The 21,815-nt window shown below is 50.1% G+C and overlaps 1 protein-coding gene across 1 annotated transcript in view; it reads left to right on the top strand.

Annotated features, from left to right (window-relative positions):
- dnah5l (dynein, axonemal, heavy chain 5 like) overlaps nt 1-21,815 on the top strand; it is a gene marked incomplete at its 5' end in the record, with an annotated part of 132,302 nt that overhangs the window by 41,109 nt on the left and 69,378 nt on the right. Inside the window, 2 exon segments of the mRNA XM_080417549.1 lie at nt 3,398-3,547; nt 4,297-4,415. Coding sequence (XP_080273675.1) covers nt 3,398-3,547; nt 4,297-4,415 — 269 coding nt within the window.

Here is a 21,815-nt window from a genome sequence, read left to right as displayed (position 1 = left end):
ATGTCAACTAAACAAAACATAATTTAGCAGCTTTTGCTGACGAATACCGCTGCTTGAAGTAACTACCGGAAAGTAGTTGTCAACACTGGTGAACAGACTGTGTGCTGTGTAGCACGGAGGATTAGCAGAACTGTGATTGCGCTGGCGATCAGATCGCTATCAACAGCTTCCTTGATGGGCCAAACCCAACTCATCGGCTTTGTAGATTTGAACTCTGTGAGACATTTGTGCCACTGAACCAATTATAAGAAATAGCGAACTCTTACAGTGCAAGACTTAAACTACGGTGTCAGAAATGTTCAGCTGGACGGTGGGTGCGTCTGAGTGGAGGACCAAATTGACGGGATGATGCTGCTGTTGCAGTGGAGCACAAGGTGTACTCGTTTGGAGGGATCTATTATGGCAACAGGCCTCAAATTGATGTGCACGTCTTCAACACAGTGTCTTTACGCTGGATGCAATTAAACCCAGTCACAATTCTAAGACGACAACGTACCCTTGAGTATACTTGTGTTGAGTATACTAAGTGTCCCCTCACAGCGGTGCTGATAGAAGAGATCATCTACATCTGGGGAGGCAATCCTTACTGCAACATGTGTTATGCATTTGATGTCGACACCCACAGTTGGTTCAAACCCAAGATGTATGGGACTGTCCCAAAGGGGAGGTACGGCCACTCAGCCTGTGTCTTAGGAAACATCATGTATATTCATGGAGGAGGCACCCAGCTGAATAGACGGACTAACTACAGGTTGGACACCACCACAATGGTCTGGTCTTTAATTAACACCAGAGGCACTCCGCCACCTAATTCAATTTGTCACTCTGCCACCATCATCGGGACAAAGATGTTTGTATTTGGCGGCGGGAACGAGTCGGGCCTCTACAATAGCATCAGAGTGTTTGACACAGAGACCGACTGCTGGCTGAGCATGCCTTCTGCACAGCCTATACCAGAAGGACGCAAGGGTCATTCAGCCTTTACCTACAATGGAGAGCTGTACATATTTGGTGGCCGCAGATACGGTGTACGGTACTTCAATGATCTGTGGAAGTTCAATCCAGAGACCTTCTCCTGGAAGAAGGTTGAGCCCAAGGGGAAAGGTCTGAATGTTTTGGAGTGCTGTTGTTGCATGGTGAGAGATCGTATCATCTTCTGTGGAGGACTGAACGCACCCGATGACCTGTGCAACAAAAACAAAACAACAAACTAAATATTAACTCTTTCATTGCCATGGACGGGAATTCCCGTCCGATTCTGCAAAGGCTCACACTGCCAATGACGGAAATGGACGAACATTAAAACAAAAAAAAGTAGTTAGTTTTTTTGGCACCGAATGTGCTTTGCAGCTTTAATGCAGCTTTGCCTTTCACCACAGGTTCAGGTGAAACTCCCTCTGATAGGGCAATCAGATGACACCTCACAATATAGCTCTAATGCTTTTAAACAACCTACTTTTAAGCACACTAACTACTGTATATATAGCACTGATACTTTGAAGCAAGCAAAGTACAGCTACTTAAAGCAACCTGGTAATACAAGAAGATATATACTCAGACTATAGGTGAGTCAGGCAGTTACAGAGTTCCTCCAGGAGATTGAATAACACACAACATACAGAAATACTTTCCTGGTTTTAATGGGTTAATATGTTTTTTAGACATTTATTTTTTGCTCTGTTTTGTAGCACTTTGTGATATGTAATGTAAATTGCACTATAAAGAAAATGTATTATTATTATCATTATTATTATTGTCTCCGCCGGAGGCGGAGAGTATGTTTTCGCTTCGTCCCGCCGTGTGTTAGCTTAGCCCCAAGCCAAGCTAACATTGGTCAAGCTCCACGTGACACGTGACAATATGTTGACACCAATGCTTTTGATTGGCTAGACTCTAGCCAATCAAAAGCATTGGTGTCAACATATTGTCACGTGTCACGTGGATTTTATTTCGTCATGCGTCCCTCTAGCCGCTAGAGGGACGCATGACGAAATAAAATCCTATAAATAGGTGTGTCACTTCAAAAAGCTATTTATGTTTTTTGAAGTGAGGTAAGACAGGATCAATCAGTCTTGATTGGAACAGTACCTTCCAGTACAAATCACCCGTCCGTGCGTGTGTGTGTCCCTCTGAGAACACCTAACATTGGTCAGTTTCACGTGACATCACAATATGTAATATAAATATATAAATAGCTTAGACAGGAGAGGCTGAGATCACACAATGCAACTTTAACAACAGGACGCATTAAATACATTGCGCTCACGGCTGGGGAAGCTAAAACTGCTAATCATTGACGAAGTTTCCATGGTGGGTGCAGATCTTCTACATCACATTCACAAACGCCTTCAAGACATCACAGGCATACACAGCTCAGAGTCCCGTTTTGGCAATGTCAGTATCCTCGCAGTCGGTGACCTGTACCAACTACCACCAGTCATGGCAAAACAAGTATTCGATACCCCTTCTGATGCCTATGTCAGACTACATGGTTCATTGTGGAAAGAAAACTTCCAACTATTTGAACTAACAGAAACGATGCGCCAGAAAGATGACCAACCCTTTGCAGAACTGCTTATGAGAGTTCGTACAAACACATGCTGTGCAGAAGACATTGCACTGCTACACACCAGAATCGTCTCTAAAACAGATCCCTCATACCCAAGTGACGCATTGCATGTCTTCAGAACAAATGCAGCCACAGATTCACACAATGACGAAAAGCTAATAAAGTTGCCAACAGAAATATCCAACATCACCACAATTGATTCACAAAAAGATTGTAAGACAGGACTAGTTAATGTTACACTATCAAGCAACCCATCGCATACAGGAGGCTTACGGGAGGTCGTGTCTGTAGCAGTTGGGGCCAGAGTCATGTTGACAACCAACATCAATGTCTCTGACATTGTTCCTCATCTCAGGGGTACATAAATTACTTTAACATTCACCTTTTAACAAAGAACTTTTTGTTTAACTAAAATATATATCTTTTACCCTACTGTATCTCATTAGTTATTGTTATGATAATATAATTGCTATGATATAGTAACATGTTCTATTTTAAGTAAGAATTAGAACATTCCTAGAGAACTATGGTTAAAGATAGGGTAAGTGATTTCATTTGATTAAAATAGCACGGGTCTGCCGGCGGAGACTTGTTCTCCGAGGAGCACATTTTCTAGTTATTATTATTATTATTATTATTATTATTATTATTATTATTATTATTATTATTATATATTATTATTAATATTATTATTAATATTATTATTATGATCATTAAACATGAGGAAGCAAGCCCACATAAGCAGCTACACTTTAGAAACGAGACCAAATAATCGCAATCCGCAACTAGCGATATTCACCAGTGACACATTGTGTTGTTGTGTTGCAGGTGAGAGAGTCAGAGGTCCACATGGACAGACTCATCTGTCACGTGGAAGAGTCCTTCTCTCTGCTCAACAAGCACCAGCTGACCTTCAACCATGGGAACACTGAGAGAGTGGACGGACTGACATACACCTGGAAGAACCTCAACGCCCTGGTGAGAGAGACGCATGGATAGATGAGAGAGACCGACAGACAGACAGACAGACAGACAGACAGACAGACAGACAGACAGACAGACAGACAGACAGACAGACAGACAGACAGACAGACAGACAGGAAATGTTTTAATTGCATGCTTTTACTTCATTAAAAGTCCCACTTGGTGGTTTAATGGTGTAATTATTGTTACATCCATTAAACCACCATTACTTCTTGTGCACCCCCATAGAGGCAGCTCAAGCAGCCCAAGGGGTGCACGCACCCCACTTTGGAATCCCTGACTTATACAATCGGGGTGGTTGTATTTTGTCTCTCTGCTTGAGCCATTTAGATCATGTCAAAGGCCATGTCTCACCTGAACACAGGATCTGACACAAATTCAATGCATCCCCTGATCAAGCAGGCAGGCTCTATCATCACAATGGTAACATTTCAGCACTTGCACTGGAAACCACGTTCAAATCCGGGGTAGAAAAGGAAAGTTCAGTCCCCTCCTCCCTCCTTGACCCTTGAACTATTTGAAAATGTTTGTAAAAATAGTACGTGGATTCACAACTTCAAACATTTTTTTAGATTGTTTTGTTAAAAGCATTAAAATAACCATGTGTATTGAACAGGTGTAAGAATGTACTTGTGCCATCTGTCTGTCTGTCTGTCTGTCTGTCTGTCTGTCTGTCTGTCTGTCTGTCTGTCTGTCTGTCTGTCTGTCTGTCTGTCTGATAACTGTGTGTGTTGTTATTCCAGGTGTTTCAGACTCAGAACACACTAGTTGTCATCCAGCCTCAGATGAAAGCTGACCTACTGTCAGGTGTTCAGTGCTTCAAGACGCAAGTCACACACTTCTACGCACAATACGATGACAGGTACGCGTGTGCGTGTGCGTGTGTGTGTGTGTGTGTGTGTGTGTGTGTGTGTGTGTGTGTGTGTGTGTGTGTGTGTGCGCGCGGACGTGCGTGCGTGCGGACGTCTGTGAGCATGACAAGCGGTTGTCCGCTTAAACCAGGCACTCGCTCTGTCTCTCAACTCTCTTTAGTATTACTTAATGCTTAATTAAGTATCTAATCTAATAGTGTGCAAAGCATAGCAGAGGCTCAGCTCCCCCGCTGTGCTGTGGGTAGGGTTTAACACCGGGAATCCCGGGATGCGGGAATCCCGGGAATCCCGAGATTATTTACCGTCCCGGGAACTGACTTGGGTTCCCGGGATCCCGTTTTTTTTTTTCTTGTTAGAAATGAATACTAATTAGTAGAAAGGCCTATCTACAGCGCGGAGGAATTACTATTATAATTAGCCAAGTTACTCGCCGCGTTGCCGACCAAGGCAGGGTCCCATCGTCCCGTTGTGAGAACCAATATGGGACGCACTGAATGTAACAGTAATGAACAAAATATAACACAAGTGGCCGTGATGCCCCCCTGCCTGCCCTGCGCACGCTGATTTCACCGTTTCCTCTGCTGTCAAACGGTAGACACCAGTTGACTAGTTGAGATTCAACATCAAGTGAAACGCTGCATAAACAGTGGCTAGGTTTGATTTCGAGCCTATATTCCATCTTAAAATGCGCGCAAGCCAAGCAATGCTTTTGATAGAGAGAGAGGAGAGACTGGAGAGAGAGAGAGAGAGAGAGCAAGAGAGAGCGCGTGCGAGAGAGAGAGAGAGAGAGAGAGAGAGGGAGAGAATTAGACCGATATGGTCGGTGGTCCGATTTTTTAATCATCATTAATGTAGCCTACCCTACCTACACTTGCATTTTAGAACGTTCAAACTACCATTTTACTAGAACTACCCAGTAGAACAAGTGAACTGCACAACAGCTGTCTGTCTCATTGATTGTCAGTGGCTGCTCATGCATGTGCACATCAAAATCACACTACAAAACCCGACATTTGATCAACAACAAAATATAGATTAATACATTTGACAACATACAGCCAACATCCCAAAATGGAGTCTTAATATCCAGCAAGTAGCCTAATATAAATTAATAACTGCAAACAAATTACAAGTTTAGGCTATCAAATAAACCAATATCCTACAAAAGTAGAGATAAGCTGTGACCTCACCGGCGCTCTGATGGACAATAAATAAATAATCCTTTTGCAAATTCTCTTGTCAATAATGATACAAATGGAACGTTTATTTCAGCAGCTAGAGTTTGACATTGTTCGAGTGCGTGTTGGGTGCACAGCGCAGCTCCTCGTTTAAGTTAATTGTCTTCACCCGCTGCTGCGTAACAGAAGATCTCCGCCAGGGCACTATGCCTATTATATTTATATATTATATTTATATGATTTAAAAAATCAACTTAAGTCATTATTAGTGCAAGTTCATAGGTGGACACAATAGGGACATTTGGGCACCTCAATATAAAATTGGCTATTTAAGTATCTACATATAAATGCATTTTAGTGGGTATTTTTTTTTTTTTTTACCCTTTAACGGGAATTCCCGGGAAGCCCGGGAAAAGGTCTGAAAATTCCCGGGAATTAAAATTAGCTATTTCCCGGAAAATGTTAAACCCTAGCTGTGGGGCCCAGCCAGTCAGCTAGCATGATGATGAGTCGATGATGATGTTTCAGAGCCTCTCTCACATTCATGTCACACAGCTTGCCTTGGGGGGAACTCTCTGAAGCAAGGATCTAACACGTTTTCTCTCAAGAAAGAATTGTCAGTAAAAGTGCTTTGAGAGGTTTGGAGAGGGACTTCATTTGTTCCATGTTGCCTGCCACACCGAATCCATGGAGATTTGCATACAGATTGCAGTCCACCCAATGCCAGAAGATTTTGGTCCGTCCTAGTCCACTATTTACCAATTTTTTGACCGATATTGAAAGAAAAAGAAAATTAAATTAAAATTATATTGAAAAAAAAAAAAAAAACTTTTGAAAAATGTTGCCTATCGTCTCTGTCGAGTGGAAACCTCATATGTCCAAAACGGTTACTTTTCAGGATTCAAATTCTAAAAGCATCAAAAGTAGCAGATCCACAAGCTCGAAACGCGTCGCTTCGCGCCGCGTTTCGAGCCGCGTTTCGAGCTTGTGGATCTGCTACTTTTGATGCTTTTGTGTGACGCTGTAGTATGGTCAAGTAGGGCGTTCATTTTTTTTTTACACAAAAAGTTAGAATATGGAGATAAGAGGTTTCTGCCCGACATACCCAGAATAGGGATGCCAAATTGAAAGTGGTTAAAACAGAGACACATTGGCTGCATAATTGCCAATTACGGATATTGGCCAGGCTAATAATATTGATCTACAGTACAGACAATGCTGGCGTTCAACACAATCTCTCAGGGATCTGGGCCTGCACCCAACCATGTGCAGATGGATACTGGACGTTCTGTCTGAACCCAACCATGTGCAGATGGAGACCGAACGTTCTGTCGGCCATTGTCAGGTGGTGAGAGAATGGTCAGCACCATGTCTGATCCACTGACTCACAACACGGTAGCCTTTTGAGGGTGCTGACGACACGACGGTGATGCACCTGATCGTTAACAACGATGAGTTTCCCTAGCCATGGTTCACATAACGCTTGTCTGTCACAAGCGTCATGGAACCGAAAGTTCCTGGTTTAGAGTGGTGTCCGATTTTTTTTACATTTACAACTTTCACATGTGCATAAACCTATAAACGTACAGTAAGTACCCGTATCTCCCGTATTGTTCAATAAAAAGCATTTTCATCCGATCGCCGGCCATTTTCTCAATGTTTTTCTCCGATGCTTTCAACTATGCGACACTAATGGTTGGGAGGTGTATTGCACTCTGATACATTACCAAGAAAAAAAGAAAATGGATTAAAATGCTTTTTATTGAACAATACGGGAGATACGGGTACTTATCGCGGAACGGATCAACTTGTAACATCCGTGGCTCGTGGGTAAGCACTTTATATTTGAAATCTGAACGTGTATGTACATGTGAGAGTTGTAAATGTAAAAAAATCGAACACCACTCTAAACCAGGAACTTTCGTTCTTCTTCGTTTTGGGAGTGAGACACTCCCTATGGGAAACAGCGCCATCTGGCGATGAGTACAGAGCTACACAATACGCTCCCGGGACCCATTCATTGGGCTAGAGGGTATGTCACGTGACCGGTCAAGTCCTCCCCTCCAGCAGAGGGCATAAGAGGCGCCGGCCGTGACATCAACTTCCTCTTTCAGTTCCTCTGTTCGCAGATGATAACACGGCTACACGCTTGTTAAAACACTGAATTCAACTCTATCTTCAAAATCTACTCTTCAAGGACCCAAACTGAGAAACCAGCTTTAGCCCTAAAAGCGGAGGCTAGGATCAGTCACCCACGGGTTTTCTCATTCAACAAAAAGACCAAGTAAACTAACTTTTTTCCACCTCGTGGTGAGCCGGCGTTAGCCTTTCGCTGTTTCTTTAGCTTAGCCGCTAGCTGCACTAGCTTAGCTATTTTTGCTACCTCCACAGCGCTACCGCCGCTTGTTTTGCTCTGCTAACCCCCCGAATAGAGCTGTTAGCCTAGGGAGAACGAGGACCGCCTACATGGCGGCCCCCCGTTCTCGACGGTCCCCCTATGAGTCCACAGCATTCGGCAAATCCGGTTTTCGGTTTTCCGAATGACTGACAAAAGGAAAGATACTGAATGTATTAAAACCTCTGACGGTAATAAAATCAAGTGTAAAACCAGTGCCATCCCTGTCTGCCAGAGGGCGCCTTTGCCCCTCTACACAGGGGCCACGCTCGTTTTACCAGCCGATTCTCCCGGCCAGGAGAGGGCGCCAAAACGCTTCTGCCTTTCAGGGCCCTCTCAAGATGGCCGCTCGGACCCCTCTCAAGATGGCCGCACGGAAGGTAAGCTTGTTAACCACTTCCGTTTCCGACCGGGTGCGGAGAGGGGGCGTTTCCAATCGGATATGGACACCGGGGAGGCACCGCGTGCAGGGTCACGTGACTTCCTCGAATCCTTTTGTCAGTCAGGTAACGTCCGTGCTGCCTCTAGCGAGCGTCACATGTATGGCACCGCCAGAGCATGTGAGCACAACACTAGTTTCCATGGCAACGCTCAGACAGACAGTCAGTGCAGCGAGCAGATTTAGTAGCTAGCCCCAACCCCCTAGCTCACTGTCTAACGCAATGGAAAGCTTGCCACCCCTCTCCTTGGGTACTACGCACCATACAGAAGGGTTACAGGTTACAATTTTGCGCAAAGCCCCCTATGACAGACAAAGTGGTATTCTCCAGCGCAAAGGGCGCAGCGGCGATCACGTTAAGGGAAGAGGTTTTCTCTCTCCTAAACAAGGGTGCCATAAGAGAGTTATCCCCAGATCAGAAACGCCTGGGTTTTTACTCAAAATATTTTCTGGTCAAGAAAAAGGGGGGGGGGTGTACGTCCCATACTGGATCTGAGAGGTCTCAACAGATTTCTAACGAAATTCAAGTTTCGCATGCTGACGAACGAGATGCTTTTACGCACGGTGCGTCAGGGCGAATGGTGGACCAGTATAGACCTGAAGGATGCGTATTTCCACATCCCCATCTATCCACCGCACAGAAAATGTCTGCGCTTCGGTTTCGAGGGACGAGTGTACGAATACACGGTTCTCCCGTTCGGGATGTCCCTGAGCCCCCGTGTTTTCGTGAAATGCACTCAGGCGGCTATAGCCCCCCTGAGGAAAGGGGGAATACGCTTGTCGACTTACATCGACGATTGGCTCCTGGCAGGGGACTCCAGCCAGGAGGTGGTTCGTCACACGGAGATGGCCATCTCCCATCTGACGTCACTGGGTTTCACCGTGAATTTTCAGAAGAGCGTGCTGGTCCCGAGCCAACTCTTTCATAGGGATTGCTTTGGACTCGGACGCGATGGTGGCACGCCTATCCAGGGACAGGATAGACAGTTTCCTAGCCTGTGTGAGGTCTTTTCAAGTAGGAAAGAAAGTCACGTACAGGCTGTGTTTGCAGGCGGCGGGTCTCATGGCCTCAGCCATACACCTGATCCGCCTGGGCAGGCTGTTCATGAGACCTTTTCAACGGTGGGTGCGGGATCTCCGCATTCCACCTACCAGGGGGTCTCGGCGAGTTCTAGTGTCTCCACAGTGTATGGAGGCACTCGAACCCTGGTCACGAGCACCCTTTCTGTCAGAAGGTGTCAGACTGGGTGTGGTGCTCTCAAGGAAGGTGGTCACGACGGACGCCAGCATGACGGGCTGGGGCGCCGTCTACGAGGGTCGTACGGCCAGGGGAGTGTGGGGCCCCGATCTACGAGTGGCCCACATAAACTACCTGGAGCTGATGGCGGTTTTTCTCGCACTGAGGCAGTTCGAGGCGCACATCAGCGGTTGTCATGTCCTGGTGAGGACGGACAACACCACGACCATGTGCTACATCAACAAACAGGGAGGCTTAGGCTCCCGTGTGTTGGATGACCTGGCCCGAGAGTTGACGATGTGGTGCGATTCACATCTACTGTCGGTTCGGGCGGTCCACGTTCCGGGCCTCCAGAACGGTGGAGCGGATCTACTGTCCAGGGGCAGGCTTTGGTATTCGAATTGGTCTCTCAATCCGAAAACAGTGCGCGAGATCTGGTCCAGGTTCGGTCGACCCCAGGTCGACTTGTTTGCTTCAGCAGAGAACGCGAAGTGCTCTCGCTTTTTCTCAATGAAGGCAACGGATCTCTCGTTGGGACTGGATGCGATGGCTCACAGGTGGCCGAGGGAACTGCTCTATGCATTCCCGCCGCTGGAGCTGATCCGCCCAACGTTGGAGAGGGTCAGGCTCCAGGGCCTGACTGTGCTGCTGGTTGCTCCAGGATGGGGCGTGTGGAGGTCGGAGATGTCTCCTCTGCTCTACGCCGAGCCCTGGTCCCTTCCTCCGATAACGGACCTGCTGACGCAGGTGGGGACCGAGATCAACCACCCCAGCCCCCGGGACCTAGACCTGTGGGTCTGGCCCGTGAGAGGGCAAATCTAGATGCTTACGGCCTGCCCCCTGATGTGGTAGCTACTATTCAGGGGGCCAGGGCTGGGTCCACTAGGGCTGCCTATGACATAAAATGGAATATTTTTGTGTCATGGTGCCAAGAACAGTCACCGCCGGTGGTGGCTTTTCGGGCGCCGGTACGCAACATTCAGATTTTCCTGCAGAGCAGGTTGAATCAGGGTTTGACCTTCTCGACGGTCAAAGTGTACTTGGGAGCCATCTCCACCTGTCACGAAGGTTTCGAGGTCGGGACGGTTGGCAAGCACTACATGGTATGGCGGTTCATGGGCGGGGCCAGACGGGCCAGGCCGACTAACAGGCCTCTGTTTCCGGCCTGGGATCTAGCGGTGGTGCTGAATGCACTCTGCCTTCCCCCCTTTGAACCCCTTGAGACTGTGAGCCTCGAGGTGTTAAGTTTGTAGACTATCCTCCTGGTGGCCTTGGTTACGGCCAAGAGGGTCGGTGACCTGCAGGCACTCTCGGTGAGTTCGGAGTGCTTGAGGTTCTCTGGAGATGGCAGACGGGTTCTGCTGAAACCAAACTTGGCGTTCGTTACCAAGACCGTAGTGGTTGCACCGGCTCCGGTCGAATTGGCTGCTTTTCATCCTCCTCCTTTCGCTTCGGCGGAGGATGAGCGGTTGCACTGTCTCTGTCCAGTTAGGGCGCTGAAGCTCTACTGTCAGAGGACGGCGTCCAGTAGGTCGTCAACACAGTTGTTTGTCTCCTACGGACGGGGTAACCAGCGGAAGGCGGTTGCCAAGCCAACGCTTTCCAGATGGATTGTTGAAGCCATAAAGCTCGCCTATACGAGTAGTGGGGCCCCAGTACCTGTTGGACTGAAGGCACACTCGACTAGGGGAGTGGCTACCTCCTGGGCCCTCTCTAGAGGGGCTTCGATCCAGGAGATTTGCACGGCTGCTAATTGGTCGTCTCCTTCGACTTTTGCAGCTTTCTACAGCCTGGACGTGGCGGCCTCCTCAGTGGCGCACGCAGTCCTGGGCGTGGCTGCCTCATCTACTTGAGGTGCCTTTCTCCTCCTGATGTGATCCCGTGGGGCTAACGATCTGTTGGGTCTCTGGGAGCAGGGGGCCCTGTTCCCTTATTAGATGGTTGGTAGGTGACGGACCTTGTCCTCTATTAGCTGAATGAGGCAGACTTCGGTCTGTCAGGGTCTCTTTTACCTCATCCCCTGTGCCGTGTCCAGGCCCGGTGGGCCTGGGCGTCCCTGAGGCAGGGGACCGCCGTGTGCAGGTCCCTGAGCCGGTAGGGGTACGTACGTTTTTTCTGGGGGTAGGATGGTTTTAACGCTTCCGGGGGGTTTATAGATCCCATAGGGAGTGTCTCACTCCCAAAACGAAGAAGAACTAGAGGTTACGTAGGTAACCCCGGTTCTTTTAGTGTAGGAGTGAGACACTCCCCATACACCCCTTTTGTTTCACCACTGCGAACAGAGGACCTGTGTGAAAGAGGAAGTTGATGTCACGGCCGGCGTCTCTTATGCCCTCTGCTGAAGGGGAGGACTTGACCGGTCACGTGACATACCCTCTAGCCCAATGAATGGGTCCCGGGAGCGTATTGTGTAGCTCTGTACTCATCGCCAGATGGCGCTGTTTCCCATAGGGAGTGTCTCACTCCTAAACTAAAAGAACCGGGGTTACCTACGTAACCTCTAGGTTCCATGACTGTCATGGTATGACAGTCATGTTTCAGGGCTAGCGTTGCCCATACTATTCCAGCACAAGACCCAATGTCTCCCCAGGACCCACACTTATAAAAATGCAGTATGAATTAACTACTCAAGCCCTTTTGCAAGAACAAGATTGGCAGGCCTTCAAATCTATTCCCATATTACACTGATCAGAGCAATGGTCACTGAGTTATGGCGTTTTGAAGTGTTAAACACTGCTGTAACACTGCTGTAGACCGTGGTGGGAAAAGTACTCAAATGTTTTTACTTGCAAAAGTATCAATACTGCAATCATGTAGAAATACACTGTTACAAGTAAAAGTCCGGTATTAACAATGTACTTGAGTAAAAGTACAAAAGTATTGGCATCAAAATACACTTACAGTACCAAAAGTAAAAGTTCTCATTATGCAGAATGGAACATTTTACAAAATGTGTCAATCTTTAGAAAATAGCTGATCTACGAGCTCCATATTGGCTATTTTTAAAAATAAATGTAATAGTATATAATAGTAATAGTAGTGCAGTAAAAAGTACAATATTTGTCTCAGAGTTGTAGTGGAAATTATTTAAAAAAAAGACAGTATTAAAAGAAAAAAGAAAATACTCAATTAAAGTAAAAGTACCTAAAAATTACAGTACAGTACTTGAGTAAATGTACTTTGTTACTTTCCACCACTGCGTGCCTGGCAATCCTAACCACTGTGAAAGGAGAGTAAAGAGGCTCACATTTGCACAGTGACCCAGGAGAAACACTCCCATTGGCCCAGCTCAAAGGCAGCTGTGAATGCTGTGCCAGCACATGAGAACACACAGAACATACATGAGAGCACACATGTACGTGTGAGAACGTCAGACTTGGAGTGAGAATTGAACATAGCCTCCGCTCATGTCCATGAAAAAACTGTACGCTCTTGTTTTCTGTTGTATGTTTATTTCATGAATGAGGGCCAAGTGACACATTTGCGTTTATGGGGCTGGACCCACTGTTGCAGCCCAGCCAATTACAGAAAAAGCTGTGTGTGTGTGTGCGTGTGCGTGTGCGTTTGTGTGTGTACACGAGGTGGACAATAATTTTGATGTTTTTTTCTTAGTTTATAATTTAAAATAGCAATTTAGGCATTTAGCAGACGCTTTGATCTCACAAACAATAAATATTAGTGTGTGATAAAGTTATTGCTATGGTGATTGTTGATCCTTTAGTTGTCAGTGGATTTCTTCTCTCAGAGGCATCATGTGGAGGACGACAGACAACACTAGCCAGTGGAATTCATTGTCTGCTTAATGGATGTCTAAAGGACTTTACCAAAATGGACATTCAGGATATAAACTCCAGTACTGTGATTGGCTGGTTTTAGGTTTTCAACCAGTTGTGTATTGAGATGGTTGAGGAGGTGTGTTGTGACCTGCTGTGTCTCACTTAGTTCTTCCTTTACAGGTTAGACCGTTAGTGTTCTTTTTCAATGAGAATAAGCTGTGCCTCTTTTGAACAATAATATAATGCCATTATTAAACGGTAAATACACAAAAAAGGCTCTAATAACGACGTTGCTTTCATGTTGATCTCTGTCGTCATGGTGATGATGTCATATTGATTATATCAGTCTTGCCCAAATATGGAAAGGTGGCGGCTTGCACACATGGCTGTTGTTATGGCAACAGTGTGTGTTGTGAGTGAGGTAAGAGCAGAGCTCTGCTTAGCCTGTATAAAGTGTTAAGCTACTGCAACTACTGCGACTTCCACTTCATCCCACTAAGACCAATAAATGTCCTGACGAAGAGTGCTGAGAGAAAGAGATAGAGAACATAAACGCACAAAGCACAACGATAGAGAGAGTATAAAGACACATTTGCAAGCCCCTGCAGAACCTACAACTTCAGTCTTCATAGAATCAGCTTTGACGATACACCGCCACTCCTGGAAGGAGCGAGTCCAAATATTCCCTTACTCAGTTCTCTTGTTCTAAGTGTACATCTGCCTTGACAACTATCTTTCAACACATGAAGAGGAGCGACGACCTCTACTGAAAAATTATGACGGGACAGATCCCCTCAGCTGCCGATCAGCAAATCACCAACAGCTGTGTAATAACCAGCCATGAACATGCAAACACTGACAAACAAACATCTTACAGTCATCAACAGTTTACCAAGACGTTAACTCAATCAGACTTAAAGACCCGTCAGAGGACTTACACAAGAAAGACATCTTACATCTGTAAACTGTGTGACAAGAGTTTCAGTCTGTTAGCTCACCTGAAGATACACCAGCGTGTCCACACCGGAGAAAAACCTTTTCACTGTAAACATTGTGACAAGAGTTTCAGTCAGTTATCTAACCTGAAGACACACCAGCATATTCACACTGGAGAAAAACCTTTTCACTGTAAACAGTGCAACAAGAGTTTCAGTCAGTTAGCTCACCTGGGGGGACACCAGCATGTCCACACCGGAGAAAAACCTCACCACTGTCAACAGTGTGACATGAGTTTCAGTCAGGTAGCTCACCTGAAGACACACCTGCGTGTCCACACTGGAGAAAAACCTTACCTCTGTAAACAGTGCAACAAGACTTTCACTAGATTAGGTAGCCTGGAGTCGCACCTGCGTGTCCACACTGGAGAAAAACCTTACCTCTGTAAACAGTGCAACAAGAGTTTCAGTCAGACAGGTGACCTGAAGACACATCTGCGTGTCCACACTGGAGAAAAACCTTACCTCTGTAAACAGTGCAACAAGACTTTCACTAGATTAGGTAGCCTGGAGTCGCACCTGCGTCTCCACACTGGTGAGAAACCATACCACTGTAAACTGTGTAACAAGAGTTTCAATGAGTTGGGTACCCTGAGGAAACACCAGCATGTCCACACTGGAGAAAAACCATACCACTGTAAACAGTGTGACGCGAGTTTCAGTCAGTTAGCTCACCTGAAGAGACACCTGCGTCTCCACACTGGTGAAAAACTCGAGGTTACGGATGTAACCCCGGTTTCTTTAGAATCCGGAGTAACATACTCACTATGGGATATCGCCGCCTCCCGGCGATGAACAGAGCTACATACCATAAACTCCCGGGCCATTCATTGGCTGAGAAGGGTATGTCACGTGTCCGGTAGACCGGAAGAGGTATAAAACCTCTTGCGTGATGTGGCTCATCCTCTTTAACAACCGCTCTCTGCATGCAGATGCACACAACAGGGGTGTTAGGTGAGTATGTTACTCCGAATTCTAAAGAAACCGGGGTTACATCCGTAACCTTGAGTTTCTTGTCAAATTCTCCGTAACATACTCACTATGGGATACATTAACCCCCCTGGGGCTTACAGCCATACCGAGAACCCTCCGCACGCCCCCCTAGCCGTAAGGCCCCGTCCCCACGGACGTGACCTTTGGCCTCACGGGCGCCCCAGCCCTCCGGGCCGGGGTGCGGTATATATTTGAAAGAAAAGGACCCTGACAGACTAAGTCTGCCTTATTCAACTAATAAACAGACACAAGTCTGTTCCCTAAGTGAAAACAAGGAAACAGGGCCCCCCTCCCCTGGGAACCTACCACAGGTGGTTCCGAGGGGACTCAAGAGAAGGAAGGTAGGGGACACAAGTCTGTTCCCTTAGTGAAAACAAGGAAACAGGGCCCCCTCCCCTGGGAACCTACCACAGGTGGTTCCAAGGGGACTCAAGAGAAGGAAGGCAGGGAAGAGAAAGAAGGCAGGCTAAACCCAAAAAACCTGCCTAGCTCCCCCCATTCTAACTAGAGACAGCCGCCACACCTAGTACAGCATGCGCCACTGACGCCGCTGCCACGTCTAGGCTGTAGAAGGCCGCAAACGTCGAAGGCGACGACCAGTTTGCGGCCGCACACACCTCCTGGACCGACACTCCCCTGGAGAGGGCCCAGGAAGTAGCCACGCCTCTAGTAGAATGAGCCTTCAGTCCTTCTGGAACTGGAACGCCACCACTGACGTAGGCCAGCCTAATGGCATCCAAAATCCATCTAGAAAGCGTCGCCTTAGCCACTGCCTTCCTCCGATCACCTGGGCCGAAGGAGACAAACAGCTGCGACGACGACCGGCCTCACTGGGCAAAGACAGTGCAGCCGCCTATCCTCCGCTGAAGCGAAAGGAGGCGGATGAAAAGCTACCAGCTCAACCGGCGTCTGGGTCACCACTCCATTCTTGGGAACAAACGCCAAGTTGGGTTTAAGCAAAACCCTGCTGTCGTCCCCCAAGAACCTCATACACTCCGAACTCACCGAGAGCGCATGTATGTCGCTGACCCGTTTAGCTGTAGTCAAAGCAACCAAAAGAACCGTTTTGAGGCTAACGATCTTCAGATCTGCAGACTCAAAAGGCTCGAACGGTGGGAGGCAAAGCGCCCCCAGTACCACCGTCAGGTCCCAGGCCGGGAGCAGAGCCCTAGAGACCGGCCTGGCTCGCCTTGCGCCGTTCATAAAACCGTGCACCATCGGATGTCGGCCAACCGTCATGCCATCGAAGCTCTCGTGACAAGCGGAAATGGCCGCCTGATACACCTTAACCGTCGAGAAAGCCAGACCTTGGTTCAATTTGTCCTGTAAGAACATGAGGATGCTGCGTACCGGGGCCCGGAAGGCCTCAACCGGCGGTGACTGACTCAGACACCATGACACGAACAGGTTCCACCTGTCGTCGTACGCAGACCTCGTGGAAAGGGCCCTCGCCCCCTGGATGGTAGCCACCACATCAGGGGGCAGGCCATACGAAGTCAAGGTCTCCCTCTCACGGGCCAAACCCACAGGTCTAGGTGCTGAGGCCTCTCGTGGAAGATGTCGTCCCCTCCCTGCCGTACTAGGTCCCTGTACAGCGGGAGGGGCCAAGGCTCGGAGTAGAGGAGAGGTGTTATCTCTGACCTCCACACGCCCCATGCTGGAGCCACTAGCAGCACCGACCGACCCTGAAGTCTCACCCTCTCCAGTATAGAGGGGATCAGGTCCAGTGGCGGGAACGCATACAGCAGTTCGTCTGGCCAGTCGTGTGCTAGGGCGTCCATGCCCAGTGAACGGTCCCCCACCCTCACTGAGAAAAAGCGAGAACACTTCGCGTTCTCTTTGGAGGCAAACAAGTCGACCTGTGCCCGGCCAAACCTGGCCCAGATCAGGTCCGCCACCCACGGTTTGAGGGACCAGTTCTCGTACCGAAGTTCGCCCCTGGACAGTAAGTCCGCTCCGCTGTTCAGGAGACCCGGTACATGCGAAGCTCGTATTGACGCGAGACGCGAGTCGCACCAACGCGTCAGTCTGCACGCCAGGCTGTCCAACACCTGGGAGCGCAAGCCCCCCTGCCTGTTGATATAGCACATGGTCGTGGTGTTGTCCGTCCTGATAGCGACATGACAACCGCGGATGCGAGCCTCGAAGTTTTTGAGGGCGAGGAAAACCGGCATCAGTTCCAGGTAGTTGATGTGGGCCTCCCGTAGACTGGAGTCCCACACTCCCCTGGCCGAGCGGCCTTCGTGGACGGCTCCCCAGCCTGTCAGGCTGGCGTCCGTGGTGATGACCATCCGTGACGTCACAACCCCCACACTGACCCCCTCGGTCAGAAAAGGCGATTGTGACCACGGCCTGAGAGCCTCCACGCACCGTGGAGGCACCAACACTTTCCGAGAATCCATAGTGGACGGGATCCCTAGAGCCAACATCCACCTCTGGAAAGGTCTCATGTAGAGCCTGCCTAAACGGACCAGGTGTATGGCCGAAGCCATGAGACCCGCCGCTTGCATGCACAGCCTGTAACTGACTTGACGCCCCACGTGAAAAGACCTCACACACGCCAAAAAGCTGTCTATCCTGTCCTGGGATAGGCGCGCCATGAGTGTGTTCGAGTCCAGCAGGATCCCTATGAAGGTGGTCCGCTGGGACGGAACCAGCACGCTCTTTTTGGCATTGATTGTGAAGCCTAGGGACGTTAGGTGAGCGATGGCCACACGCGTGTGTTGCATCACCTCCTCCCTCGAGCCCGCCGCCAGGAGCCAGTCGTCGATGTAAGTCGACAAACGGATCCCCTGCCTCCTCAGTGGAGCCACGGCTGCGTCCGTGCATTTCACGAACACCCTGGGGCTGAGAGATATTCCAAATGGGAGGACATTGTACTCGTACACCCTCCCCTCGAACCCGAAGCGCAGGAACTTCCTGTGCGGTGGGTAGATTGGAATGTGAAAATAAGCATCTTTGAGATCGATGCTTGTCCACCAGTCTCCAAGACGCACCGTGCGTAAAAGCGTCAGCATTCTAAAATTGAAAACCGTCAGGTATTTGTTGAGACCCTTCAGGTTCAGAATGGGTCGCACACCCCCCCCCCCTTCTTTTTCACCAGAAAATATTTCGAATAGAAACCCAGTCGGTTCTGGTTCGGAAGTAATTCCGTGACAGCGCCTTTGCTCAAAAGGGAGGCAACCTCCTCCCTCAAAGTACTGGCCGCTGGACCTGTTGCCTTGGAAAACAACACTTTGTCTGTCATTGGGGGTTTTCTGGAGAATTGTAACCTGTAACCCTTCTGTATTGTGCGTAATACCCAAGGATTCGGCTTGCAAATCTTCCATTCCTCCACACAACGAGCGAGTGGATTGGACGATGATGTCATCGGCCGCTCGGAGAGTGGGACCGTTGCCATGGGGACCAGTGACGCTACCACAGCCGCCGGCGGTGCTAACCCTGGGGTGAGGCACTAACGATCTGTCCCGAGGACCCCGCGGGGTCACGTGACTGGTCACGGGGACCTTGCTTGACGTCAGCATCCGGTTCGTCCGCCAGCGCCGGCTGTCTGTTTCCATGGAAACCGACGGCGCTGTCACTCTGACGACCGGGGCCGACCGAAATAAGCCTACCTTGGCCGTCGCTCTCTCGTCTGAGCCCAAAGGCTCCGTACGGAGCGTCGACAAAACCTTCCTCCCCGTAGGGGATGCTTTGTCGCTCGTTAGTAGCGAGCGAGGCCTGTAGTTCGTGAGGCGGTGTGGAAAAAGGGGGATCTGTCCCTCCAAAATGGCGGAGACAGAGGTCCGCTATTTCTGACTCACGTACTTCCGGCTCACAGTGGCGCTTAGCTGCATCCTGTGAGACGGAAGCCTGTGAGGCGAAAGGCAAAACCGACGTGACCCTATTCCACTGGCGCTTTGGCGCCCTCTGGTGGACAAGGGCGGCGTCGTTTTTTTTAATACCTTTCCTATTACCTTCATATGGTCCAATACATGCACAGATGCTGTCCGAACAATGCCTGGAACACCGGGGTTCGGGTGTTCCCGACATTGTGGGCTCATAGAACGATGGTATCGATTTACTGCATTTACAGAGGTTATCCCAGCAGCGTCTGGAGCCCCGGAAATCGGGGGCACCAGGCGCTTTGGGCTTACGGGAAGATGACATTGATTTATTGCATGCACATGGGGTACCCCAGCAATGCTTGGAGCCCCGGAAATCGGGGGCCCCAGGCCTTGTTGGTTCATACAATGAGAGCGTTGGGGCAGAAGGGCCCGCGAGACGGGACCCCTCTGCTCCTCGGCTCTATGCCACGTGAAAGAACGAGACTGTTTGTAACATTCGTCACATTTATTTTCTTTAGCAGAGAAAAAGGATTTGCATACAAGGCACTTATCACTGAAACATTGCGCTGCACACATAAAACGTCCACATTCTGCACAAATAAACCTCCCACACTCTGAACACAAAGTTTTTTCGCACTCGTGGAGCCGTCCTCGACTCTGTCCATCGAGGCCTGAAAAGCCACGGTCCTCTTTCCCAGCATGAACGGCTGGAGGGCGGGCTGAGCCGGTCTGTGCACCGGCAAGATAATGTCACTCCCGCCACGGTGAGGCTTCCCTGTGTTGCGACGTGGAGAACGGCTGGTGTTTGTGTTAGATGCGGGTGGCTGGCGGGGAGAAGCTCTGCTCCGGTTGCCCGCGTTGGGAGCCCTTTCTCGCGAGCTCGCCTGGGCCGAAGAGGACCGAGAGGTGTTGGACTGTCCACGGCGAGAGGAGGAAGGACGTCCTCTGCCTGCGGGCCTTTCGTTGCGGGGTTTTGCAGATGGAGGAGGAGCTGGCTCCAAAACTCCCGCCGCGGCTTCCCTCTGGGCCTTCCTGGAATCGGTGGAGACACGGAGGAAATCTGAAGCGCCAGCGAAGAGATTGTCTGGCCTCAGGGCGAGCGCCATGACACTTTTCTTCGCATCCACCACCTCGGGCCTGAAGATGGCCAGATCGAGCCAACGAGCCCTCTCAATCGCCGCGCTGTCCGCCATGGACTTTCCCACCCATGCTGTAGCGTGGCGAGTGACCCGGATGGTCAACTGCTGTAGAGCTTCCAGCTCCTCAGCGTCCTCGCCCCAAGCCTCCTTCAGCTCGGTCAGCCGCTTGGCTGTGGAGCCCTGGAGGATGGCCACCATGTTCAGCGCGCGCGCTGCCAGCGCTGCCGACTTGTACGCCTTCTTCACCGCCACGGAAAGCGCCTTCTCTTTTGGGACGGTGAAATGAGGCTCGGGAGTCAAGGCCACTGGATGTCGCTGGTCCATGATGCCCTGGGCCAGGACGGGGTCCATGGTGGGGCAGGCGATGAGCCCCATTTTTGGCGCGTCCACCACATCGAGGGAGAAACCCAGCCGATGCGGCTCGGAGTGCACTTCCCAGGTGGACATGAGGGCCCTCGCGAAGCCCCTTGCGGCCGGGACTTTCCTGGACCTCTGCGCACGCTGATCCTGGGGAGCCAGACCCTGGTAGGCGTCATCTTGACCGGTGGAGGAGGCGCGCTCCTCCAGCGGGCGAACGAGCTCACATCTGAGCAAGGCTCTCTCGATGATGGCCGCGACTGATTCCTCTCGTCTGGCGGGATCGGACTCTAGCTCCTGGGGGTCCGGCCAGCTGGGCCCACCACAAGCTCCGAGTTCGTCGTCCTGACGAGGACTGGAGGCGGCCGTTCCGGAAGCCTCCTGGAACGAGGGAATCTCACCCTCCTCTTCCCCCTCATCCATGCTGTGGATGCTGTCGTCATCGGAAACCTCGCTGTAGGATGGCGACGCACCGCTGTCCCGGTACGCCTGCTGTGGCAGCGGAGAAGACGGCTGGGAAGAGGGGGATGAAGCGCCGCTGGTTAGCTGCACCCGGGTGGACCCCCCGGGCACAGCAGTAGCGGCTGGCGGCGTGCTGCGTAGCACGGCTGGTGTAGCAGGCTGGTGTTGCTGCTGCGGAGCAGGCTGGTGTTGCTGCGAGCGGTGGCTGCTAGCACCGCTCGTAGATGGCACTGCTGGAGGGCCCATTGTAGGCTGTGAACGCACGTGGTGGGCCCCACCACGCACGTTCCCTGGGCCGGTGTCCATGCGGGGTGTTGCTGGATCCGCGACGACCGGGGACGGGACGCCACTGCCGCCTGGAGCGAGGTCGCCAGCCCTGGCTAGGCGGCTATCGAGGCGACGCCTGGAGAGACGGGCGCAGTCCTCACAGCGTCCCGGTGCCTCGCGGTAATGCCTCGCCGCGTAAGCGTGCTGTTGTCCGAGGCGTGAAATGCAAAACCCATGAGGGTGGTCCGCGGCAATCAGCAAGCGGCATCGCGGCAGCCCGCATTCACGTGGAGCCTCCATGGAGCTAACCTAGCTTCTAGCCGGC

This window comes from Gymnoscopelus braueri (genome assembly GCF_963280865.1).
Source record: "Gymnoscopelus braueri genome assembly, chromosome: 21".
Lineage (NCBI taxonomy): Eukaryota > Metazoa > Chordata > Actinopteri > Myctophiformes > Myctophidae > Gymnoscopelus > Gymnoscopelus braueri.
Note: the sequence above shows the minus strand (reverse complement) of the source record. Positions and strands in the feature narration are given on the sequence as shown.